General features: G+C 33.4%; 1 protein-coding gene across 1 annotated transcript; it reads right to left on the reverse strand.

Annotated features, from left to right (window-relative positions):
- Positions 1 to 904: 904 nt before the first annotated feature.
- On the reverse strand, positions 905 to 3,236 carry LOC120195675 (DExH-box ATP-dependent RNA helicase DExH6-like). Its single transcript, XM_039197620.1, has 4 exons — positions 3,149 to 3,236; positions 3,009 to 3,052; positions 1,768 to 2,859; positions 905 to 1,573 (listed from the first exon to the last, which is right to left on the reverse strand). Exons 1-4 carry the CDS (start codon positions 3,234 to 3,236, stop codon positions 1,196 to 1,198), a joined length of 1,602 nt encoding a protein of 533 aa, XP_039053551.1. The 3' UTR covers positions 905 to 1,195.
- Positions 3,237 to 22,205: the final 18,969 nt, after the last annotated feature.

Here is a 22,205-nt window from a genome sequence, read left to right on the forward strand (position 1 = left end):
AATGAATAACAAGCACCCGTAAAAAAATTAAATATGTAATTTAAACTCATTTAAAAGTAATTGTAAAAAATAATTTAATTTAAAAATATAAAAAATAAATTCATTTTTATTTTTAAACTTTGCATTAACTAATAATTTATTTATTAGAATATTATTTAGATAATTATTCGAGTAGTTTATCCTATAATTTATTTATTAGAATATTATAAGTTTTTGTTTATATAAAATTTAAAATAAGATAAATAAAGGTTTTGACAAACTAAAAAAATAACTTGGGTTTGACTTAATGGTTCAAGCATGTTCAACCTTGATCCAAGGTCCTGGGATTACTTTCCATGAGTAGTGTTTTCCCTTAAAATAGGTGGTGAATGATTGGTGAGAAAATTTATTTAAATAAATTATTAAAATTAATTACAAAAACTCTCTAATTAGTTTTGACACATGTCACTATTAAAATTGTCTCAATAATCAATTGTCACATGACACATTCTAATTGAAAGATTAATTTTTTATATTAAATTAAAATTAGGGCTAAATTAATAAAATATGTAAATACTGAGGAACAACTGTACAATTATATAAATTTCTGTTAATTACCACATTACCTCTACGTTAATTTTTAACAGCCAGTGGTTATATCAAATCCATTTAAATAGCTCAATAATCAATTGACGCAAATTTGAGGCTCATTCAAGTAATTTACTCTATTTAAAAAAACTATGGAGATTTTGTATAATTTTAAACGTTAAAAAAAGTTAACAGCCGAATATCTTGGAAGAGCAAATTTTAAAACCTAAACATCAAATTAAAAATTTTAATAATAAAAAGAATGGAAAAGAGCTTTTCCATTAACTTAGTAGAAGAATAACTAAAATATATTATAAATCAGGCTAAAGAAAATGTCTCACATAACACAGCTGATGGGATGACAAAGGTTAGTAGTAATATTCCCTTCCCTAGTTCATGCAACTTATACGTCAGCTTGTAACTCAGAAAATGACTCAACAAAGGATGCCTTGTATGAAAATGCAAAACCCTCAAAACTATGGGCATAATCCACGATTTACCCCCTCTTTGTTTCCAAAATATGTTTTACCATTCACTGCCTTGACATAGACCTCTTCCCTCGTTGCCGCTTGCAAGAATCGTCCCCGGCGGAGCTCTGTAATTTAGAAGCACCTGTACTACAGGCAACCTATACAGGGTCCTGTGATGCAGCTTGATCTACCCTCGTTCTGACTGGCCTTACAGGTGACTGCTGCTTGCAACTTAAGGGCTCATCTCCATTTGTTACATCCCCGTCTTCAGGGACCTTAGCAGCTTTCTGGAAAGCTATGTGGTCATAGGGGCTTCGTTTCACAAGTGATAAAAGGAACCTGCTCGGACTACGACTCGCATCTTCCATCCCTGGCATATGTTTATTGATATCAGTAGAATGCACCTTCGAAGTCGGAGAATGTACAGATTCTGCTGGCTCTGGGATGCCTGATAACCCATCGTAAGATAGAATGCAAGCTATCGCATATACAGATGCCCCAAGAGCAGGAGGAAGAACTTTGCCTGGATGATTTACCTTGAAAAGTCCATTGAAATATAAGAACAAGCAAAATGAACACATTTGAGGGCTGAACGAGTAAAAAAGTATTCTAGTGTTGATAAAAAAGGGGTGTGTGTGTTTTGGGGGGTTTGGGGGGGGGGGGGAGGGCGAGGGGTTAGGTGACCAAGGTGTATTTTAGCCCTTATGAGTGTAGTCAATGGAGTGCCTACCATGAATAAGATAGCTTCCGATAATCGCTCTCTCAAGCAGTAGATTTGAGCAACATCAAGTGCTGTTGATTTGAATGATAGCCACCGATCAACAACCACCATAACGGAATTATCGGGCGAGGACAAGACCTTTTCTTCTTTTCCACTGGACTTACTAACCGCAGAAATGTCTCCATCAGTATTGCACGCATCAACATCATCACTTCCATCATCATCGTCATCGCCATAATCTTCACCATAAACATTGCCTTTTATAGGAGCCACTGCAATCTCTGTAGCAAGAAATAACAATGGAAGTGGTCCAATAACAGTACAGTTTCTTATGAACACACCCCCATCCCCACGGGTTATTTCATCATACATAATCAAATAATCTGATTGCTTGGGTGATAACTTTGAATTAACTGAACGAGTGTTTAACCGAACTTTAGAGCCATTGGCAGCCTCTATAATCATTCGTTTACTCAGTTTTGGTGGGAGTACCCTCCCAGCCATTGGATACAAACCAGCCACAAGGACCGCATGGAGTATTCCACGGTTATTTGCATTTAGACTACAGCTAGAGACATTATCAGGAATAAATCCGTGCCGTATTAGTTCACCCTGAAGCTGCTTCCGCATGCCAAACAGCAAATTCATAGTGCTTGAAGAGACGAAGTATTGTGAACAAAAACGTCCTTCTAGACCCTTTCTTTTTGCATTCTTCCAGCACTCGAAAGCAGCTATGATTGCCAGCTGATCACTTTGGCCACCATACAGTGCTGCAAGCTCATGCCTGGCAGCAGCAGCCTTCTGCCTTTCATTCGGTCGCATGGGAAGGACAAATGGATCCTTGAAGTCTGAAGCACATGCTAGTGTCAAAGCTGGACCAAGGCAATTCATCAATATCGCAAAGAAAAGCATCTTGCATGTCAATGGATGAACAGGAAGATAACCAAGCTTCTCTCCAAGTTCCGTCAGTTCCTCATCTTGCGGAAATGCCCCAATATCTTGAAGCACTCTAACTGCATTACGTACAGCTTCAGAAACAGGAGGGTCCAATGTCTTTTGCAAGAAGTCCTCTACTTTACAATCCGGGTCAAGCAATTTCACCTACCAATGCGAACAAAATCATGCAATAAATTGTTACATTGACGGTATTAGTAACTCATCAGAAAGGAGACAAACAAGGTTTCTGATGGGGTTCCTTTTTAGCAGATATTCCCCCATCTTGAAGAGTACAAGTCAGAGAGGTGAACAACCAATCGTATATACCTTGAAAACAACCAGAAAATACACTCAAAAGCTATAGTATTAACAAACCCTTAAAACTCCATAGTGAAAATCTTTGCAATGCAGTTTATGTTCAAAATTGAAAATTTGAAGGAGAAAAAATGAAAACCTTCATCTTCTGCGTCCTTAAACTTCTCAAGTATCTTGGTTATTCGGATTACAGAGGTTTCCTCTATGGGGGTCTTCTTCTTTCCCATTTTTGAATTCCCCCCCCCCCTTTTTTTTCTCTTTGGACTCTAGTAAAATGCAGAGTAAAAAAACAGGAAAAAGAACGAAGGAAAGTAAGCAAAAGAGATGTAAGGTAGAGGCGCCTCTTGTATTTTGCCTGTTTTGGGTTTAGGTTTGACTCGTGATAGTTCAAAAGCCGTGTAAGAAGGAAAGGAAGAGGCTGTCTAAGCTAAAAGCTTGAATAACATAATAGGTAAACTGCGAATAGTCCTTTGTTTTTGATGTCATCGATTTGGTCATTGGTAAAAATAAATGGCCAACTTTTATATTATTGATCTATTTAATTTAAGTTCCTCAACTTTTAATTTATTAATAGAAGTATTACGTGATAATTTAAATTAATAAACAATTTCACATAACTAATTGTAAGTGATGTGAGAATAAAAACTTATTAAAAATAAAAAAATTTCAATAACCTTACGTCGTCGTCTTCTTCTTCTTCTCTTCTTTAATACAACCTCGGCTAAAAGAAAATTAAATGATTCAATAGGCATAACTGCAAAAATTATGTGATCCATTTAAAATAGCTAAGCTCTTAGACAATCTCAAATATCGGAGAAAACGCCACCATGGTCTTCGTCTCGTGGAACAGTAGCGGTAAGTCTAGTGGGAGAGTGATATGTTGGTTTTTGTACAAAACATAAGCTTACAACTTGTCGTAAAAGGATGGAGACTCTTATGTCAGAGTTTCGTGTGACTATGGTGAATTGCATGAAAGTGGAACTGAAAGGTTGGGAGGTGGTGTTGAGTTGGTAGATGACGACGTTTACGACGATGAAACGAGGCTTGTGGGGACGATAGATGAGCCATAAGGAAAGTGCAATGACAATTAATAAGAGGAGGAAATGAAAATGCAGAAGTCACAAGAGTGTCCCCCGCCTCCTCCATGGCTTTGTTTTGGTGACTTGTGCTTACGTTCTTTTGGCATTTTTTTTCTTGGTCTGTCATGAAAATCGAAGGTATTTGTAGTGTAAAATAGATGGAAAGTGAAAAAAAAGAAGGTTTTGGGTGGTAAATGGCGATGACTAGGGACGGAGCCAGATTCTAGTTCGAGGGGGTAAAATATAATTAATAATAAAAAATAAGAAGGGTAAAATCAAAATAAATCAAAAATTACAGGACCAAATAGGTAGTTGTCCCTATATATTTTCAATGATAAAAAAATTAGGTGGCAGTAGCCCCCAAGCTAATGAATAGCTCCGTCCCTGGTGATGGCTAATGACAAATTTGAAAAGAAAGAAAGAATAATATATTATTTGTTACATGTAAGAAATTGAACAAAGTAGTGAAGGATTGGGTCCATGGATGATTTCGGATGTTAAAATGGACTTTGTGTTTTGATAAAAGCAAATGAAGCTTGTGGGTGCTTTCTTTTTTGTTTTTAATTTTCATATATTAAGCTCCATTAAAACATCAGGACATAATTTAGTAATAACTAATGAGTATGGAAATCGATTGTAAGTTAATTCTATTCACATTGTGGAGTTATTCGCATCCAAACTCGTTTGCGAGAAGAAGACCACGGTGGTGTTTTTCTTCAATATCCAATATTGTCTCTAAGAGCTTAGTTGTTTTATATAGATCAAATAACTTTTGCAGCTTTGGCCATTGAATTATTTTAATTTTTTCTAGCTGAGGTTGTATTAAAATAGAATTTTTTTAATAAGCTTTTATTCTGACATCACTTACCGTTGTTGACTTGTGAGGATTTGTTTCTTATTTTTAAATTGCCACATAATACTTTCGTTAATGAGTTAACGGAAGTTAACGACTAGGCGACGTCACTTATCATAGTAATTTTTTAGTAATATAATTATGAGAATATAAAATATTTGCTATTACTTTTTGAAACAAAGAAATTAAGTTTTGTGGATTGATTTGGGTCATATTAGAATGATTTAGATAAAATAATCTTGAAATTTTTAATTTGAGACTTAATTGATCTTTTATTGGGAATAAGTTGGTTGTATATTTGTTGGCAGTTTTTAATCAAGGTGGAAAACTGCATTCGATAGATCTTTGTGATAGCTTGGAGGAGAGAAATAGTGTGGGAAATAAGATGAGTGAACTAGGTTATAGCTAAGAGAAAGTCTAAACCCTATTTCTCTGGATATAACTATCCCGATTGTAGGGTGGATGTTGTTAGGCTTAAGGTCATCATATATGTTAATAGGCTTGCAAGAGTTGTAGGTATGTTTATTAACTATCAAATTTAGCTATAAAAAGTCATATCAAAGATAGAAAAGTATGGACTCCAAAGAACAATATGTTGAACGGTGATTGTAACACCCGAAACCCGATTGGGCCTAAAGTGTCACATTGGGCTACCGAGGTAACCCTTAATTTTTAAAACCTGTTCATTTTCCTTTCAAACATACTGAATGGTATCATAATTAAAACATAAATAATGATTATAAAACATTTTACAAATCGGAGCTCAGTGACACGTGATTTAAACAAAATAATACATCTTAAGTTTACAACTCCAATACATAAGTAAGGTTCTATGAATACACATGCTCGCTAAATCTATAGTACAATACTCTATCAGAGATGCTAGAAGTCATGCGGCGACGATGCTCCACGAACTACTCAAGATACGAAAATGCCAACAGAAAACATTATAAGGTTGAGATTAAAAAGCCTAGCAGTATAATCGCTAATCTAAAGCAACATATGAATTTTACAAACACAAGCATGCTAAAGACATAATACTAAGCAATAGGTACAAGCATGATTCCAATCAATTCTATTTACGTAAGGTCCTCTAGTTCTATCTCTCAAATCTACGCCTCATGCTTCCCTTAGTTTTCGCTAAGGGCCCCGCTATGAGTATACAAGTACTAAGTCTCTAACCTCATTATCATTCTATAATGCATCACCATGCCAAACACAATGACGGTACCTGGTATCACAGAGACGTCGATACTATCACTTAACAATAAGTAAGCATCGTGGTATAGCTCTAGGTCACATAACATCACAAAACTCACATCTTTGTTTGCTTAATAGAGGTACCTTGGGTAGACATGGGTCACACATCATCAACATCTCCCAAGTATCTCAGGCGAGGTCTGGGTCACATAGCATATGCATCTCCCAAGTATCTTAGGCGAGGTTCGGGTCACATAGCATTGACACCTCCCAATACCTTAGGCTAGGTTCGGGTCACACAACATCGACACCTTGTCTGGCTAGTCTACTCCTCTTGAGTACTCGGAATGTGTCTGGGTCACATAGCATCAGTACCATGTCCAACTAGCGACTAAAGTGCATCTTGCACTGACTTGGATATATCTGAATATCCTATGCACTAAAGACGATTGTCCTACTGCTAAAGTTACTCGGGTGTCCTCATCATTTCCCGAGCGACACACAAAGGAATAAGTCTTATGAAATCTTACCTCATAAGGCTTTTATGGTTATCATACAATTAATGTTATTATCTCATTATTATTATAAGGCTCTCATCTTGAGTTACGCCTTAACACACATCAACTGATGCCACACTGCAGCAGGCGAAGTAGCTCAATCACTCGCTACTGAACTTATCAAAGTCAAGTGAGGTCATATCCCATTCACTTGAGACTATCGCGCTCGTCCTCTCGCCTAGGACGTTATGGGAGGGGTATTATTACTTATAGGGTATTTTGCAGTACACTGACTGATCCATTGGTTAGCCTGATACTTGACTCAGGCTTGTTACTGGGTAACAATACTCCTAAAGCTCTTATCATACTCTCTCAATACCCCTTGAAGTAGTGTGATGACTTATCCATTTTTGGTTCACTGACGTTCTTGAAGCACCACGCTCTTGGTCGATACTAAATATGACATGTTTATCGTACCGCTCATCGGGTATCTCATGTATTGATATATAATCCCAACCATCCGTATACGTCCTCGATTGAAGATACTCTAGTTTATTACACTTAATATGGTTACACCCGGTGTAACATACTCCTACAAGTGTTTTTAGGTATGTTGGGTCATTTATGTCCCTTAAGGACTAAGTCTTACTATTACGGATCATCCTAAGATCTTACGGACCTTAAACGGGTCAAAAGAACATTCAACAACAGTTAGGACCTTTAATTAATGCAAATCCATCCTTTTTCATCGAGCAAAACAAAGAATGGATCGATCTTTTCTCCTGAGGGATTGATCTTTTACTGGGCAGAAATTTTGGGATCGATCCCTTTGGCCAAGGAATCGATCTTTTGGGAATGACTTGCTTAAACTCGAGAATCACTCAAAAATCACTCCAAACGACATAGGTTGGTTTCTAAACTTATTCTAAAGTTTTAGTAAGTTATATAGGGTCATTAGGCATCATTAAAACATGTTATTAACACCTAAAATGTGATTTGGTTGAGAAATCAAAGATGAATCCTAAAATGCTCAAATCATCAAATCTTAACAAAAACCATGGATTTATGAAACCTTAATATTCCAAAGGATTATAAATACAATACCTTGATTTAGAAACCCAAAATGAACCTCTTTTTGCTATCAAGCACTCTCCTTTTTGAACTTGATTGATTTTTCACACTTTTTCCTCAAACCAAAGATTCTTAGAATAAGGTTGAAAGTAGGAAGATTATGGATGGATTTTTTAGAGGAGCATGGAAGAAGCCCTAAACACTTACCTTGAATTTGCCCTAGATATGGAGGAGGAAGAAAAAATAAATAAAGAATAAGATATGAGAAATGAGAAACCCTGTAATACCCAAAATTTTGGTTAGTGACAAAAATGTAAGTTTTGAAAGTTTATGGCCAGAGTATAAAATTGGGAAAAGTTTAGGGACATATGTGGTAATTTTCCCAAAATAATTTTTATTCCATAAATATGTAGTTTACACTTGAGAGTGGGGTTTTATTGAAATCAGATTCTTGATCTGGAATTTATGTTCAAAACTAGAAAGGGTTAAAGTCTGGTAAGAAATCGATAAATTAGATCGAACATAAATTTCAGGAAAAATTAAAGGATGATAAATTAGGCTTAAAAATATTATTTGCACATGTTAAAATGATGAAAAATAATATGGATCATTGGATTTGAAGATTTATTTCCATGTTTAATTGGGATCGTTGGATCAAAGTGGCAAGATTATAATTTTTGAAAAGTTGCTTGGTTAAATTAGAAAAGGGTAAAATAATTTGTTCATATTTTACTATTGAAAGATTATAAGGTTGATGTAGCTTGGTTGGATGGTAATTATCAAGTTTCATTAATGACAAAATGGGAATTTTTCATTAAATGAATATTTTATTCATTTAAGCTTAAATTAAGGTTAAATTAACATGAAATTATATGAAAATTTCATGAAATTTAGGCCATTTTCATCTTCATTTTGTGCTCCCATGACGTAAGGTAAGAAAATTTTTCTTTTCAATTTTTGAGCAATTTTCTTTCGATTTTGGATCATGCCGCGAAATAGAAAATTGTTCAATTCGAAAAACAGTATCATTTGGTACCATTATTGCTTGCTAATTTGGTTTGTGTTGAAAGATCCCAAATTCTAGGGTTTGTATTTATATTAGGGTTTATGAAATTAATGGAGAATTTTGATTTTTTGAGGTTGTAGAATCATATACAAGCATGATTGTTGATTAAAATCACTTGTACATGTCTATATAAGCCTATTTGAATTTGGCCAAACCCTAGCTTTAAGGGAAAGATGTATTTTGATGAAATTAAGTTAGGGGTTTGATTTTAAAGGTTTTGAAATGTTGAATCGAGGTTGGTTTCATGCTTGAATCAAGCAAAAATAATGAGAAATATACCCATAAAGCATTCGTCCATGATGAAATATGTTGGGAAAAATTGTGGAAAACTTCCCATGGCTTAGAAACGATATTTGGAAGGATCTACAAGCCTTATAAAAAATTTTGGGTCATTTTGTAATTTTTCAAAAGTTGAAGGATCTATTTGGCAATTTTGAAAAGTTATGGGATGATTGTGTAATTACTCAATAATTGATTTAAATTACTGTAAATTTTTGTACGAGGGCTGAGATTGAATTTAGATTGTGAAATTAAGCCATTTTGGAAAGTTGGCAAAGTTTAAGTACAAAATGATGAATATTGAGAAAGTTAGTGACTTAAGTGGTAATTATGGTACTGTTGAGGTATTGAGCTGGAAATTAAATGATGGAATTTTATTGGGATTAATTGGGCTTGGATTGAGGAATTTATAACAAGGGCCCATTATGAATAAAAAGGAAAAGTTAAGATGAATTTTAAAAAGAATTTGAAAATAATAACACTTTTGAGTATTATTATTATTTTTAAAATGTTAGCAAGGATATTAACATGGTATTTTATAATTGTATATACTTTGTATCGATGATTGTGTAGATCATGATCGAACTCTTGATACGAACAAAGCGAAAAGCAAGGAAAAAGTTCAAGAATAATTGGATTTCGATAGTGAGGCATATTTATTATGTACTTATATGATATGAGGATGACTTGCGATGAGTCAACCTCGAATATTTTTATGAAGAATGTTTTACCGTATTTTGAAATATTTTCATAAAGTTTATGATTTTTTACGATTAAATTTTAGGGTATGAAATGCCCTAAAATAGATGGATGAACTTTTATATTATTTTAACAACTATCGATATTTCAAAATAAATGGTTAATCTGCGAATTTGATTTAAAGGCCCATTGTATATGCATTGAGAGTCATAGGTGCATTCTGACACAATTTATGTATGATGGTTATCGATCGATTTGTTTAAAGCATATGTTACATTTTCGTACCAGTACTTTGTGTGCTTTCGGCACTATGTGTGCATCCATGGTATTCATAATGAGTTTTTGAATTACCATTTCGTTATATTAGTATAGTGTTGCTGTCACTACATAATCTATGATTCCATTTAGCACTTATATGCAACTCATGTACCTTGCATTCTTATTTGCCATACATTGGGCAATAAATGGATATTTTGGAAAATACTGATTGATGGGTAGGGCATACTAAATATTGTTTCACAGGTTATGTGAAAGATACTTGGTTTACCAAGTCAGTTTTATGTATTATTATGATGATTTATATGATTAAACTCGTATTTTGATCTTTTATGAAATACTTAGGTTTTGGTTACACCTCATTTATATTATTATGTCTCACTAAGTGAATACTTAGCGTGTGATGGTTTCATGCGTAGGTAATAGGGTACAAACAGAGTAAGGAGTGCAGCTGATATTGTAAATTAAGGGTTGCCTCATCATTAACAATATGACATCTCTAGATGTTTATTTTGATATTACTAGTTGACATGTACTTAGATATGTTGTGATGCTCTGATAATATACTTGATATTTGGTTGTAGTATTATATTACGTTTGAACTTAAATTACTGTTTGATGGATTTTACATGTTATTTTATATATATGTATTTGAATAACATTTTATAAAATATATTAATAAACCATTTATTTAAAGAAATAAAATATTATTGGTTTTCAAGTACGAAAATATTTTAAGTCATGTGACATCTGTGACTCGTGTACGGGGACGTATATGGGAAATAGGTGTTACATTAATTGGTATCAGAGCTACAGGTTTACCCGATTCTCGGCCGTAAATGAGTGTATTTTATTTAAAAAATATGTACATGCCTCTAGGATGTCAAAGTTACTGATATGGTGTCAATGTGTTATGATTGATGTCACTCCTCATTAACTTAAGTTGTTATTATGTGCGTTTTGTTAGATGTCGAGAACTAAGGATAAAAGTAAGAAAGTTGATAATGTTTAAAGGAAGGTCGAGATTGAAATCAACTCAAAAAGATCTGACATGACTTCAGTATCACTCCTTAGAAGAGTTGAAGCTGTAATGGATTTCCTCTATTCTGTGGAAGAAATATCTCAGCGTTTAATGAAGTTACTGCATTAGAGGAATCCATTAAAAATTTAAATGGTTTACAAGATAAGTTGAATCGGATGAGGATCCAAAGGAGATTATTGAATCTATTGATGACTATGAGGTTTTTACATGTAAGCTTAAATAATTGAGGAATATTTAAGTTAAACATTAAGTTGCTTAAAGAAATGTTGATTTGAGTAAGAGGAAATAAGTAAGCGGAAAGTAAGTTGTCCACTAAAAGTTTAAAGAGAGCTGAGTTATTAGAGAATCAGATGATTATTATGTTATCATTCTAAAGGTTTTAAAATGATTTTGAATGAGAGTAAATGTTCAGTTTTATGGACTTGATAGAGTTACCTTGAGAAGGTAAAATTTATGGAATGAATTATCTACCCTCTTCCATGCTACAATGAATTTTCGCTTAGATTGTGGTTGATTTTCAAGAACTTAAAAAGTATCGAGTTCGTAGTGGTAGGAAAAAGAGTAAATTTGTTTACTAGTGTGATTTTAACATTAACTGCTATGAAGTTATTACCACAAAGTTGTCAAGTCTTCTTATTAAATGATGTGGACATTTAGACTTTCATAGTTGAGATGAAAAATGTTTCAACTACTCGAGAATATTTTCAATGGATCCAAAAAAAGTTATCTGAATTACCTTAAGAATGAAATAAGGAATTTTAAAATAAGGTATTCTGTTAGACTTGATCTCAAGTGATATGATAGCGGTAAACCCTATGGGTCTTGGTGCAAGTGTGAGTTGGATATGTAGTAAATGTCCGATAAATATTCAAAGGGCTTTGTTCTCGGTGAATTTGATGGAATTGTCATTTGATGCGTTTAAGATCATATTGAGCATGGGTTGGTTATCTCCGCATTATGGATGGTTTGATTGTCACAAGAAGCGATTATTTCATAAAGATGCGGAGCATTTGGAAATTATAGTGATTGGTGAAAAAGCCAAATCACCGCCCAAGGTGATATCGACAATGACTGCGAAGAAAATGATGCCAGAAGGATGTATAACTTTTATAGCTAATGTGATAGATACTCAAGTATCTGAAGTAAGGTTGTATGATATTCTCATAGTTTGGGGATTTTTAAATGTCTTTTTAGATGAATTACCTAGGTTACCTCCAGATCGAGAGGTGGAACTCAAGATTTATGTTTACCTAGGTACTGAACCTGTTTCTATGTCTCCATATTGAATGACCAAAACTGAGCTAAGAGAATTAAAGGCCCAATTACAGAAGCTGCTTGATCAAGGTTTCATTAGATCGAGTGTTTCACCTTGGGGAGTTCCTGTGTTGTTACCAAAAAGAAAGATGAATCCATGTAGTTATGCATAGATTATCGATAATTGAATAAAGTGAGAATAAGAATATGTATCCACTTATGAGGATTGATGATCTTATGATCAATTGGAAAGTGCAGTGGTGTTCTCTAAAATTGATCTTCGATCTGGATACAATCAATTTAAGATTAAGATGAGGATATTCCTAAGATAACTTTTTTTAGACGTGGTATGGAAACTACGAGTTGTGTTGATGCCATTCGATTTGACTAATGTTCTTGCATCATTTATGAATTTGATTAATCGAGTGTTCTAACTTTATTTGAATCAAATTTTGGTGACTCTTTGAGAAAAAAAATAGTACGCCAAGCTATCAAAATGTGAATTATGGTTGAAAGAAGTTTCTTTCTTGGCCATATTGTTTCGACGGATAGCATATGGGTAGACCCCAAGAAAATTCATACTATAGTGGATTAGAAATCCCCAAAGAACGTCTTAAAAGTTTAGAGTTTCTTGGGACTTGTTGGTTTCTATTAAAGGTTTGTGAAGAACTTTTCAATGATATGCCTTTTGTTTCGATGGAGAAGTTCCAAGAGAGTTTTGAAATGCTAAAAAAGGTTTTAACAGAGGCATCAGTAGTTGCACAACCTGAGTCGGGTAAAGATTTTGTGGTTTTTACTGATGCATCTCATAACGGCTTGAGATGTGTGCATATGCAAGAAGGTAAAGTCGCGGCCTATGCCTTGAGGTAGTTAAAGACTCACGAGAGGAATTACCTGATGCATGATTTAGAGTTGGCAGCGGTTGTGTTCGCTTTAAAGATTTGGCGCCATTATTTGTATAATGAGCGGTGTTATATTTATACGGATCACAAAAGTCTAAAATACCTGTTGACTAAAAAAGAACTGAACTTGAGACAGAGAAGATGGATAGAGCTTTTAAAGGATTATGATGTGATCTTTGACTATCATCCAAGTAAGGCTAATATGGTGGCTGATGCACTTAACTGAAAGACTTTTACAACCTTGAGAGATTTGGATGTGCATTTGTCTTTAAAGGAAGATGACGCCTTGATTGTCGAGTTAAAGTTGATGCTTTTAGATCAGATAAGAGAATTACAAAGGAAATACGAAAATTACTTGGTAAGAATTGCGCAAGTAGAAAATGGCAAGATTAAGGACTTTGAGGTCAGGTCCGACGGATGTTTGTACTATTGTGGGAGACTTTGTATTCCCGACGATGAAGAACTAAAGAAATATATTCTTTTTGAGGCATTATAGTATGTTGATTATGCATCCAGGTGGAAACAAGATGTACAAAGATTTAAAGAGTCAGTTTGGTGGCTTGGTTTGAAAAATCTATCACAAAGTTTGTTGGAAAATGCCTGGCATGTCAACAAGTGAAAATTGAGCATCAAATTCCTTCCGGTTTGCTACAACCGATATTTATTCCTAAATGGAAGTGGGAACGAGTCACTATGGACTTTGTTACAGGGATACCTTTGACACCCAACAAGAAAGACTCAATTTAGGTGATTGTTGATAGATTAACCAAGACACCTCGTTTCATTCTAGTACGAAAAGATTATTCGATAGATAAATATGTTGAGTTATACATAAAAGAGATAGATCAAATACATAGAGTGCATGTGTCGATTGTATGAGGTAGAGATCTAAGGTTTACTTCAAGATTCTAGAATTTCTTGCACGAGGCATTGGGTATTAGAATGAATTTCAGTACGACTTATCACTTGCAGACAGATGGTCAATCGGAGCGGACCATTCAAATATAGGAGGATATGCTAAGGGCATGTGTGATCGAATTCAATGGATCATTATAAAAGTATTTTCCTTTAAAAGAATTTACTTATAACAACAACTATCATTCGAGCATTAAGATGGCTCTATATAAAGCACTTTATGGGAGAAAGTGTCGAATACCATTAAATTAGTTCGAGCTAAAAGATCGAGATCTAGTTGGCCCTAATTTGATGATGGAAATAAAAGATAAAGTGGGGATCATTCAAGATAATCTCAAGATAGCTTTTGATCGACAAAATTCTTATGCAAACCTAAAGAGAAAAGATATTGAATATCAGGTGGGTAATAAGGTATTTCTCAAGGTATTTCTCAAGGTATCGCATTAGAAGAAAGTATTGCAGTTTGGACGCAAAGGAAAGTTAATTCCGAAATTTATTGGAACTTATGTGAATTTGAAAAGAGTCGGATCAGTGGCTTATCAGTTAGCATTGCCTCTTGAAATGGACAAAATCTATAATGTTTTTCATGTGCCGATGTTCAGGAAGTATCGATAAAATATGTCGTATATTATCACCCCGGAGGAAATAGAGATTCTGTAACATCCTCCATACAGAGTTAGTGATCAAATTGTGAGATTTAAAAATTCAGTTAAATTAAAAAAGTTCAAAGAATTGATTGAAATGTTTTGTGTAGGAGCAATTAGCAAAGAAGGAGGAACTAAAGGGGTAAATAAGTCTTTTAATAAGGGAGGCAATTAAATATTACTTTTGAAGGGATATTTTAATACCACGTGGAAGATAATTGCGGAAAACCAATGTTCCAGATTTCTCTTCTTCTTCATTCTTCTTCTCCACCGTGAGACCAAGCTAAAGGTGAGTTTTCTTGTTGATGAAATTCTTGATGAATTTAAGGTTGCTTATTGATCATTAGATGATAACTAAACTTAAGGAAAGCTTAGATTATCTTAAAACTATAAGATGAATAGTACATGAAGAATTAAAGAAAGGAAGTAGAAAAGTGAAATCTTGGATTAGAGTTCATAATAAGAATTAGAAGTGGGATTTGACTTGTCATCAAGCTAATTAAGGAATAGGAAGTGTTAGAATTAGATTAAGAACATGTTGGAAGTTGAGTGAGATTCTTAAATTCTATATTGGATTTCTAAGTTTTAGAGGTATGGAATGGATAATAATTAGTTTAAGTAAGAGTATGCAAGTTAGGGATATAAAAAGAGGGAAAATATAAAGTGTTGAGAAGATTATGAAGAGATTTTCGTGCTAAAATGACATTTCTGGGCAATGCGCATCGATGCACATTCAAGGTGTACCGATGCATCAAGGATAAATCCCAGAAATTGTTCAAGGTGTATCGATGCACTACTTTAAAATAAAAACATCGAATGCCATCAGTGTATCGATGCACAAGTAGTGCATCGATGCACCCCCTTAAATACAAACAAACATTGAATAGGATTTATGTATCAATGCATAGATAGTGCATCGATGCACCCATCAAGGGATGCATCAATACATGGTGTAGTGCATCGATGCATACCTTCATTAAAAGATGAAAATAGCTTTTCTTTTAGCCTAAGAAATGATAGTTTAAAATATATTAATTAGTATACTGATAAGTATCAATGAATTACTATATAGATACAGAGCCTAAACAAGTTCCAGAACAATTGCCTAGTAAGATCGATCGAGGAAAAAGCAAGGAAATGTAGGTGAGTGCATATGCATAACATGATTATAACGATATATTTAGTTCTAGACTTGTAAGAAGTCTAGATTCAATACATTGACGCATGATTCATTTCATATTGTGAAGCATGATATGAATTCATACTATGTGCATTGTGTAAACATGTTTTAAATGAATATATATGCAACGTTATATGACTCATGTGATGAAGGTAAGGAAATGATATGTCTATGTCATATACTATGTAATTTGGGAAAAGCTCATGTTATGTAGATGAGAACTATAGGTATAGTTGGCATGCCAAGAGTAGAAGGTCTACGCGGTCCTTCGGGACATATATGTATTCTTTGGAACATGTGTGAGGTCTTTTGAGACACATACTTGATCCTTGGCATATGTATATGATTCTTAAGGAATTTTCTACGTGGTCCTTAGGGATAATTTTATATGGCACTACGGTGTAATTCTACGTGGCACTTTGGTGCAATTCTACGTGGCACTTCGATGCATTTATACGAGCTGTGGTGACAGCATAGTGCACAACCTCACAGTACTCACATACCTTAGGTTCTCAGTATGGTATCATGGGCCAATAATTTTATTAAATACGAATTCATGAATGTTAATGTACTATGTTTATAGGTAAGGAACATGGTGATATAAACTGCATGGTTAAGTATTTGATTTCATCTCATTCCATTTTATTATGGCATTTTCATTACATTTCTTTGTTGTTATTATTATTATATTGCCTCACTAAGTCGATGACTTAGTGTGTGAGTGTTTAACACGTAGGATCCGAGAAAGTAGACGAGATAAGTTAAGCAGTTGGATTACACTACTCCTGCAACAATCAGATAAGAGGCAACTTAATCAGTAGGTCCTTTTGTTATGTAAATGAATGTTGGCATGTAATCAAAGGGTCAAGTTGTGTATGCTCTGAGTATTTTGATAATTTTTTATTAATATATGTATATTATTGTATTTTAATAATATAAGTTCAAATGTTTTATTGGTTTTTTAAGAGTATTGTTTTGTATAGTCAATGTGACATCCTGGACTCGTATCCGAGTCGGGTATGGGTTGTGGGTGTTACAGATTTGATCAGATTTGACCTATGAAGAGGAACAAATTGAGATTTTGGCTTGATAAGTTAAATAACTATAGGAGAAGAAAATTCATTTGGTTAAAGTTCTTTGGCAGAATCATAAAGTCGAGTAAGTGACCGGGAAAAAACAAGAGGACATAAAAAGATAGTATTCGTACCTCTTCACTTAAGGTAAACACTAAAATTTGAGGAAACAATTTTCTTAAGGGGGTTGTAATACACTAAATTTTGGTTAGTGACCAAAATGTAAGTTATAAAAAATTAATGGTCAAATTATAAAATTAGGAAAAGTTTAACGACCTATATGGTAATTTTCCAAAATATATTTTTTATTCCATAAATAGATAGTTTACTCTTGAGAGTGAGATTTATTGAAATTAGATTATTGATCCGAAATTTATGTTGAAAACTAGAAAGGGTTAAAGTCTGGTAAGAAATCGGTAAATTGGATTGAATAGAAATTTCAGAAAAAAATTAAGAGTGATAATTTAGGCTTAAAAATATTAATTGCACATGTTAAAATGATGGAAAATAATATGGATTATTGGATTTGAAGATTTATATCCATGTTTAATTTGGATTGTTGGATCAAAGTGGCAAAATTGTAATTTTTGGAAAGTTGCTTGGTAAAATTAGAAAAGAGTAAAATAATTTGTTCATCGTTGACTTTTGAAAGATGATAAGGTTGATTTTGCTTGGTTGGATGGTAATTATAAAGTTTTATTAATGGCAAAATTGACATTTTTCATTAAATGAATATTTTATTCATTTAAGCTTAAATTAACATGAAATTATATGAAATTTAGGCCATTTCAGCTCCATTTCGTGCTCCCCATGACCTAAGGTAAGAAAAATTTTCTTTTAATTTTTTGAGCAATTTCATTTGGATTTTGGATCATTCTATGAAATAGAAAATTGTTCTATTCAAAAAATGTTATTATTTGATACCATTATTGCTTGCTAATTTGGTTTGTATTGAAAGATCCCAAATTCTAGGGTTTGTGTTTACATTAGGGTTTATGAAATTGATGAAGAATTTTGATATTTTTGAGGTTTTAGAATCATATACAAGCATGATTGGTTATTAAAATCACTTGTACATATATATATGCCTATGTTGAATTCGACTAAACCCTTACTTTAGGGGAAAGATATATTTTAATAAAATTAAGTTAGGGGGTTGATTCTAGAGGTCTTGAAATGTTGAATAGAGGTTGGTTTCATACTTGAATCAAGTGAAAATCATGAGAAATATACCCCGAAAGCATTCAGCCATGAGAAAATATGTTGGGAAAAATTGTGGAAAAATTCCCATGGCTTAGAAACTATATCTGGAAGGATCTACAAGCCTTATAAAATTTTTTGGGTCATTTTGTAATTTTTCAAAAGTTAAAGGATCTATTCGACAATTTTAAAAAGTTATAGGTTGATTGTGTAATTACTCAATAATTGATGTACATTACTGGAAATTATTGTTTGAGAGATGAGATTGAATTTAGAATGTGAAATTAAGCTATTTTGGAAAGTTGGCAAAGTTTAAGTACAAAATGGTGAATATTGATAAGGTTAGTGACTTAAGTGATAATTATCGTATTGTTGAGGTATTGAGCTAGGAATTAAATGCTGAAATTTTATTAGGTTTAATTGGGCTTGGATTGAAGATTTTATGACAAGGGTCCATTATGAATAAAAAGGAAAAATTAAGATGAATTTTAAAGAATTCAAAAATAATAGTACTTTTGAGTATTATTATTTTGTAAAAATGTTAGTAAGGATACTAACATGGTATTTTATAATTGTATATACTTTGTATGTATGTTTGTGTAGATCGTGATTGAACTCGTGATACGAGCAAAGCGAAAGGCAAGGAAAAAGTTCAAGAATAATTGGATTTCGATAGTAAGGCATAATAGTGAAGCATACTAGGTGAGTGCATTTATTATGTACTTATATGATATGAAGACGACTTGCGATGAGTCTACCTCGAATATTTTTATAAAAGCATGTTTTATCGTATTTTGAAATATTTTCATAAAGTTTATATTTTTTATGAATTAATTTTAGGGTATGAACTACCCTAAAATAGATGGATGAACTTTTATATTATTTTAATAGCTATCGATATTTCAGAATAAATGTTTAATCTGCGAATTTGATGTAAAGGCCTATTGTATTTGAATTAAGAGTTGTAGGTGCATTTCGACCTACTTTGTGTATAATGGTTATCGTTCGATTTTGTTTAATGCATATGTTGCATTTTCGTATCAATACTTTGTGTTCTTTCGGCGCTATGTGTGCATCCGTGGTATTCATAATGAGTTTGTGATTTAACATTTTGTTATATTAGTATAATGTTGTTGTCACTACAAAACCTATGCTTTTGTTTAGCACTTATGTGCAACTCATGTACCTTGCATTCTCATTTGGCATACATTGGGAAATAAATGAATATTTTGGAAAATACTGATTGATGGGTATGTTGGGCATACTAAATATTGTTTCGTATGTTATGTGAAAGAAACTTGGTTTACCAAGTCATTTTTATGTATTATTATGATTTATATGATTAAATTTGTATTTTGATCTTTTATGAAATAATTATATTTTAGTTACACCTCATTTAAATTATTTTTCCTCACTAAGTGAATACTTAGCATGTGATGGTTTCACACATAGGTAATAGCACAAACGGAGTAAGGAGTGCAGCTGGCATCGTAAATCAAGGGTTGCCTCATCAATAATAGCATGACATCTCTAGTTGTTTATTTTGATATTACTAGTTGGCATGTGTTAGATATGTTGTGATGCTCTGATAAGATACTTGATATTTGGTTGTAGTATTATATTACGTTTAAACTTAAATTATTGTTTGATGGATTTTAAATTTTATTTTATATATATATAGTTGAAGAACATTTTATAAAATATATTAATAAACCATTTATTTAAAGAAACAAAATTTTTACTAGTTCTCAATTATGAAAATGTTTTTAGAGTAATGTGACATTTATTACTCTTGTACGGGAACGTATATGGGAAATGAGTGTTACAGACCCCACGTCCAAAACACTCTTAAAAGCCAAAGATATCATCTTCTTTCTTTTAATGGTATAATTACACTTTTAATCCTTGTTCTTTTCCCCTTACTTAAAAGTCCCTTTTTATGACTAATTGGGCCCGAAAACCAACCCAATTGAGCTACACAACTTAATTAATAAAATTCAAGAGGTCCACTTACCTCTCGGGTAAGCTCAAAACTACTAGCCTGGAATATGGGTGTTATAGTGATTTTGGAGAATATGTAATGTCTCAGAAGGAGTTTTGGTGGCTCCGCTCATAGGGTGTAATCCTCTAGGGAGTCTTTATTGGTGGTCCTTCGTTATTGAAAGGGTTTTTCAGATATATGGCTTCTAAATCCTTAACATCTCTTTCTTTTGAAGCTTTGATTTTTCTTTTTGATTTTTTAGCCAGAATGGTGAAGAAGAACATCACTAGATAAATAATGCCTATTATTGATGGTGTGTCATTTGTCTGCAAGACTAATTGAAATAAGGCCATAAATCTACTACTAAGTTAGGGTTTATTTTGAGAATATTTTATATTTGAATTTGATATTTCTTTTGGATCATGTTGTGTAAGTGATTGCAACAAAGTCTATAGTTGTCACACCCCAAAATAGGGCCTAAAATTCTCTTAAAATTTTTTTGTAGACTAAATTGAATTTTGATTTAATTTGGGGACCAAAGTTAAATTTTGATTAAATTCAGATCTAAATTCAGAAAGCAACTAAAGCTGAGGAGCCTATTGTGTGTTTTTACCATTTTCTTTTTAGGGTTTATATAACCCCCAAATCTGGAAAAAATCAAATATATTTTATTTTCTCTTTTTAATATTTCCTTATTTTAGAAAGAATTCATTGATCACTATTTCGTTGTTGATCGTTGCTCCGTTTTTGACACATCCCGCACATTCGTGTTCCTTGTGTCATCTCGAGTCCACCGGTGTCCTTCTTGTCTCCATTGTGGCTGGCGTGCAAGAGGTTGAGGAAGATCAAGTTTCCGACGTTTCGAAATCGAGCTCTCCGTCGTTCACCGAGGTTGGTAAGTGTCTCAAAACCACTTAAAATGCAATTAGGAATTTTTTGGAATTTTTCTGACCCTCTAGGACGTCCCACACGCTTCACGCACCACTGGCTGCGTATGGGGAAGTTCCACCACATGGTGGTTTCTAGATCGTGCCTGAACTCGACCCGTCCGCCTGAACCCGACCCGATCCAACTCGAACTGTTGACCATTGACTTTGACCCAAAAAGTCAAAAGTTTTGAAAAGTTATATTTTATGTTTTTACTACGTCATGAGTTCGATTCCAAAGTATGTTTTTCCAAATTCTGACCCGAAAACCCCAAATTAAGCCCGTTAATCCAAAAATACTTTGTGTTTTTTACATTTTTGCTTAATTTTTTAGGGTTTGATTATGGAATTGATTTGAGTGTATATTTTTATGAAGATATTCGTGTTTCACCTAACCGAGGGTAAATTAGATCCGGTGTTTCCCGTCTGCAGTTCCGCTCAATCCGCGTTCTACGAGAGTTACCTATAGGTTTTCGTAAATTATTTAAATAAAGGTTAATATTATTCATATTAGGACTCCGATATGGATTTTCTAATTCGTAGGATCTAACACTGTCGCTATACGTGATTGACAGACTCAATAGTAGGCTTCGCTATCAGACTATTTAGACCGATACAAGTTTATTTCCTGTTAGTATTACATTACTGTTTTCAACTATCTATCTGAACTGTTTTAGATTTCTTATAATACTAAATATTTTTAATACATAATACTTGATTTTCTGAACACGGGTTAACTGATATCTGATTTACTGTATATTTCTTATATGATCTCGGGATTACCATTTTTTCGTATATGATTTCTGAAAATATAATATTTTCATGTTTTAATGGATTAAACTACCTTTTTCATTCGATTACATACATGTTATTTATGTCATTGGGGGTTTTATTAGAGGAAGTATCTCAGGTCTAGTCTATGAATTGTAAGACCTTACCGATTTTCATAGGCTCCTCTGCTTTGTGCACAGGATAAGACCTTATTGAAGGCTCCTTTTATTTGTGCACACGGTAAGCCCTTACTGGTGTACAGGTGGGTGTATTGTTCTGAGGACCCTA

The sequence above is a fragment of the Hibiscus syriacus genome, unplaced genomic scaffold (genome assembly GCF_006381635.1).
Source record: "Hibiscus syriacus cultivar Baekdansim isolate YM2019G1 unplaced genomic scaffold, ASM638163v2 tig00117017_pilon, whole genome shotgun sequence".
NCBI classification, from domain to species: Eukaryota; Viridiplantae; Streptophyta; class Magnoliopsida; order Malvales; family Malvaceae; genus Hibiscus; species Hibiscus syriacus.

What these genes read in the sequence shown, in the direction of transcription:
- LOC120195675 (XM_039197620.1), bottom strand. Translation starts at nt 3,236, where the DNA reads ATGGGAAAGAAGAAGACCCCCATAGAGGAAACCTCTGTAATCCGAATA. An exon ending in TTTCAAGGTATATACGATTG is followed by an intron (nt 2,860 to 3,008) that starts GTTGTTCACCTC and finishes TCGCATTGGTAG; the next exon opens with GTGAAATTGCTTGACCCGGA. An exon ending in CGGAAGCTATCTTATTCATG is followed by an intron (nt 1,574 to 1,767) that starts GTAGGCACTCCA and finishes GGACTTTTCAAG; the next exon opens with GTAAATCATCCAGGCAAAGT.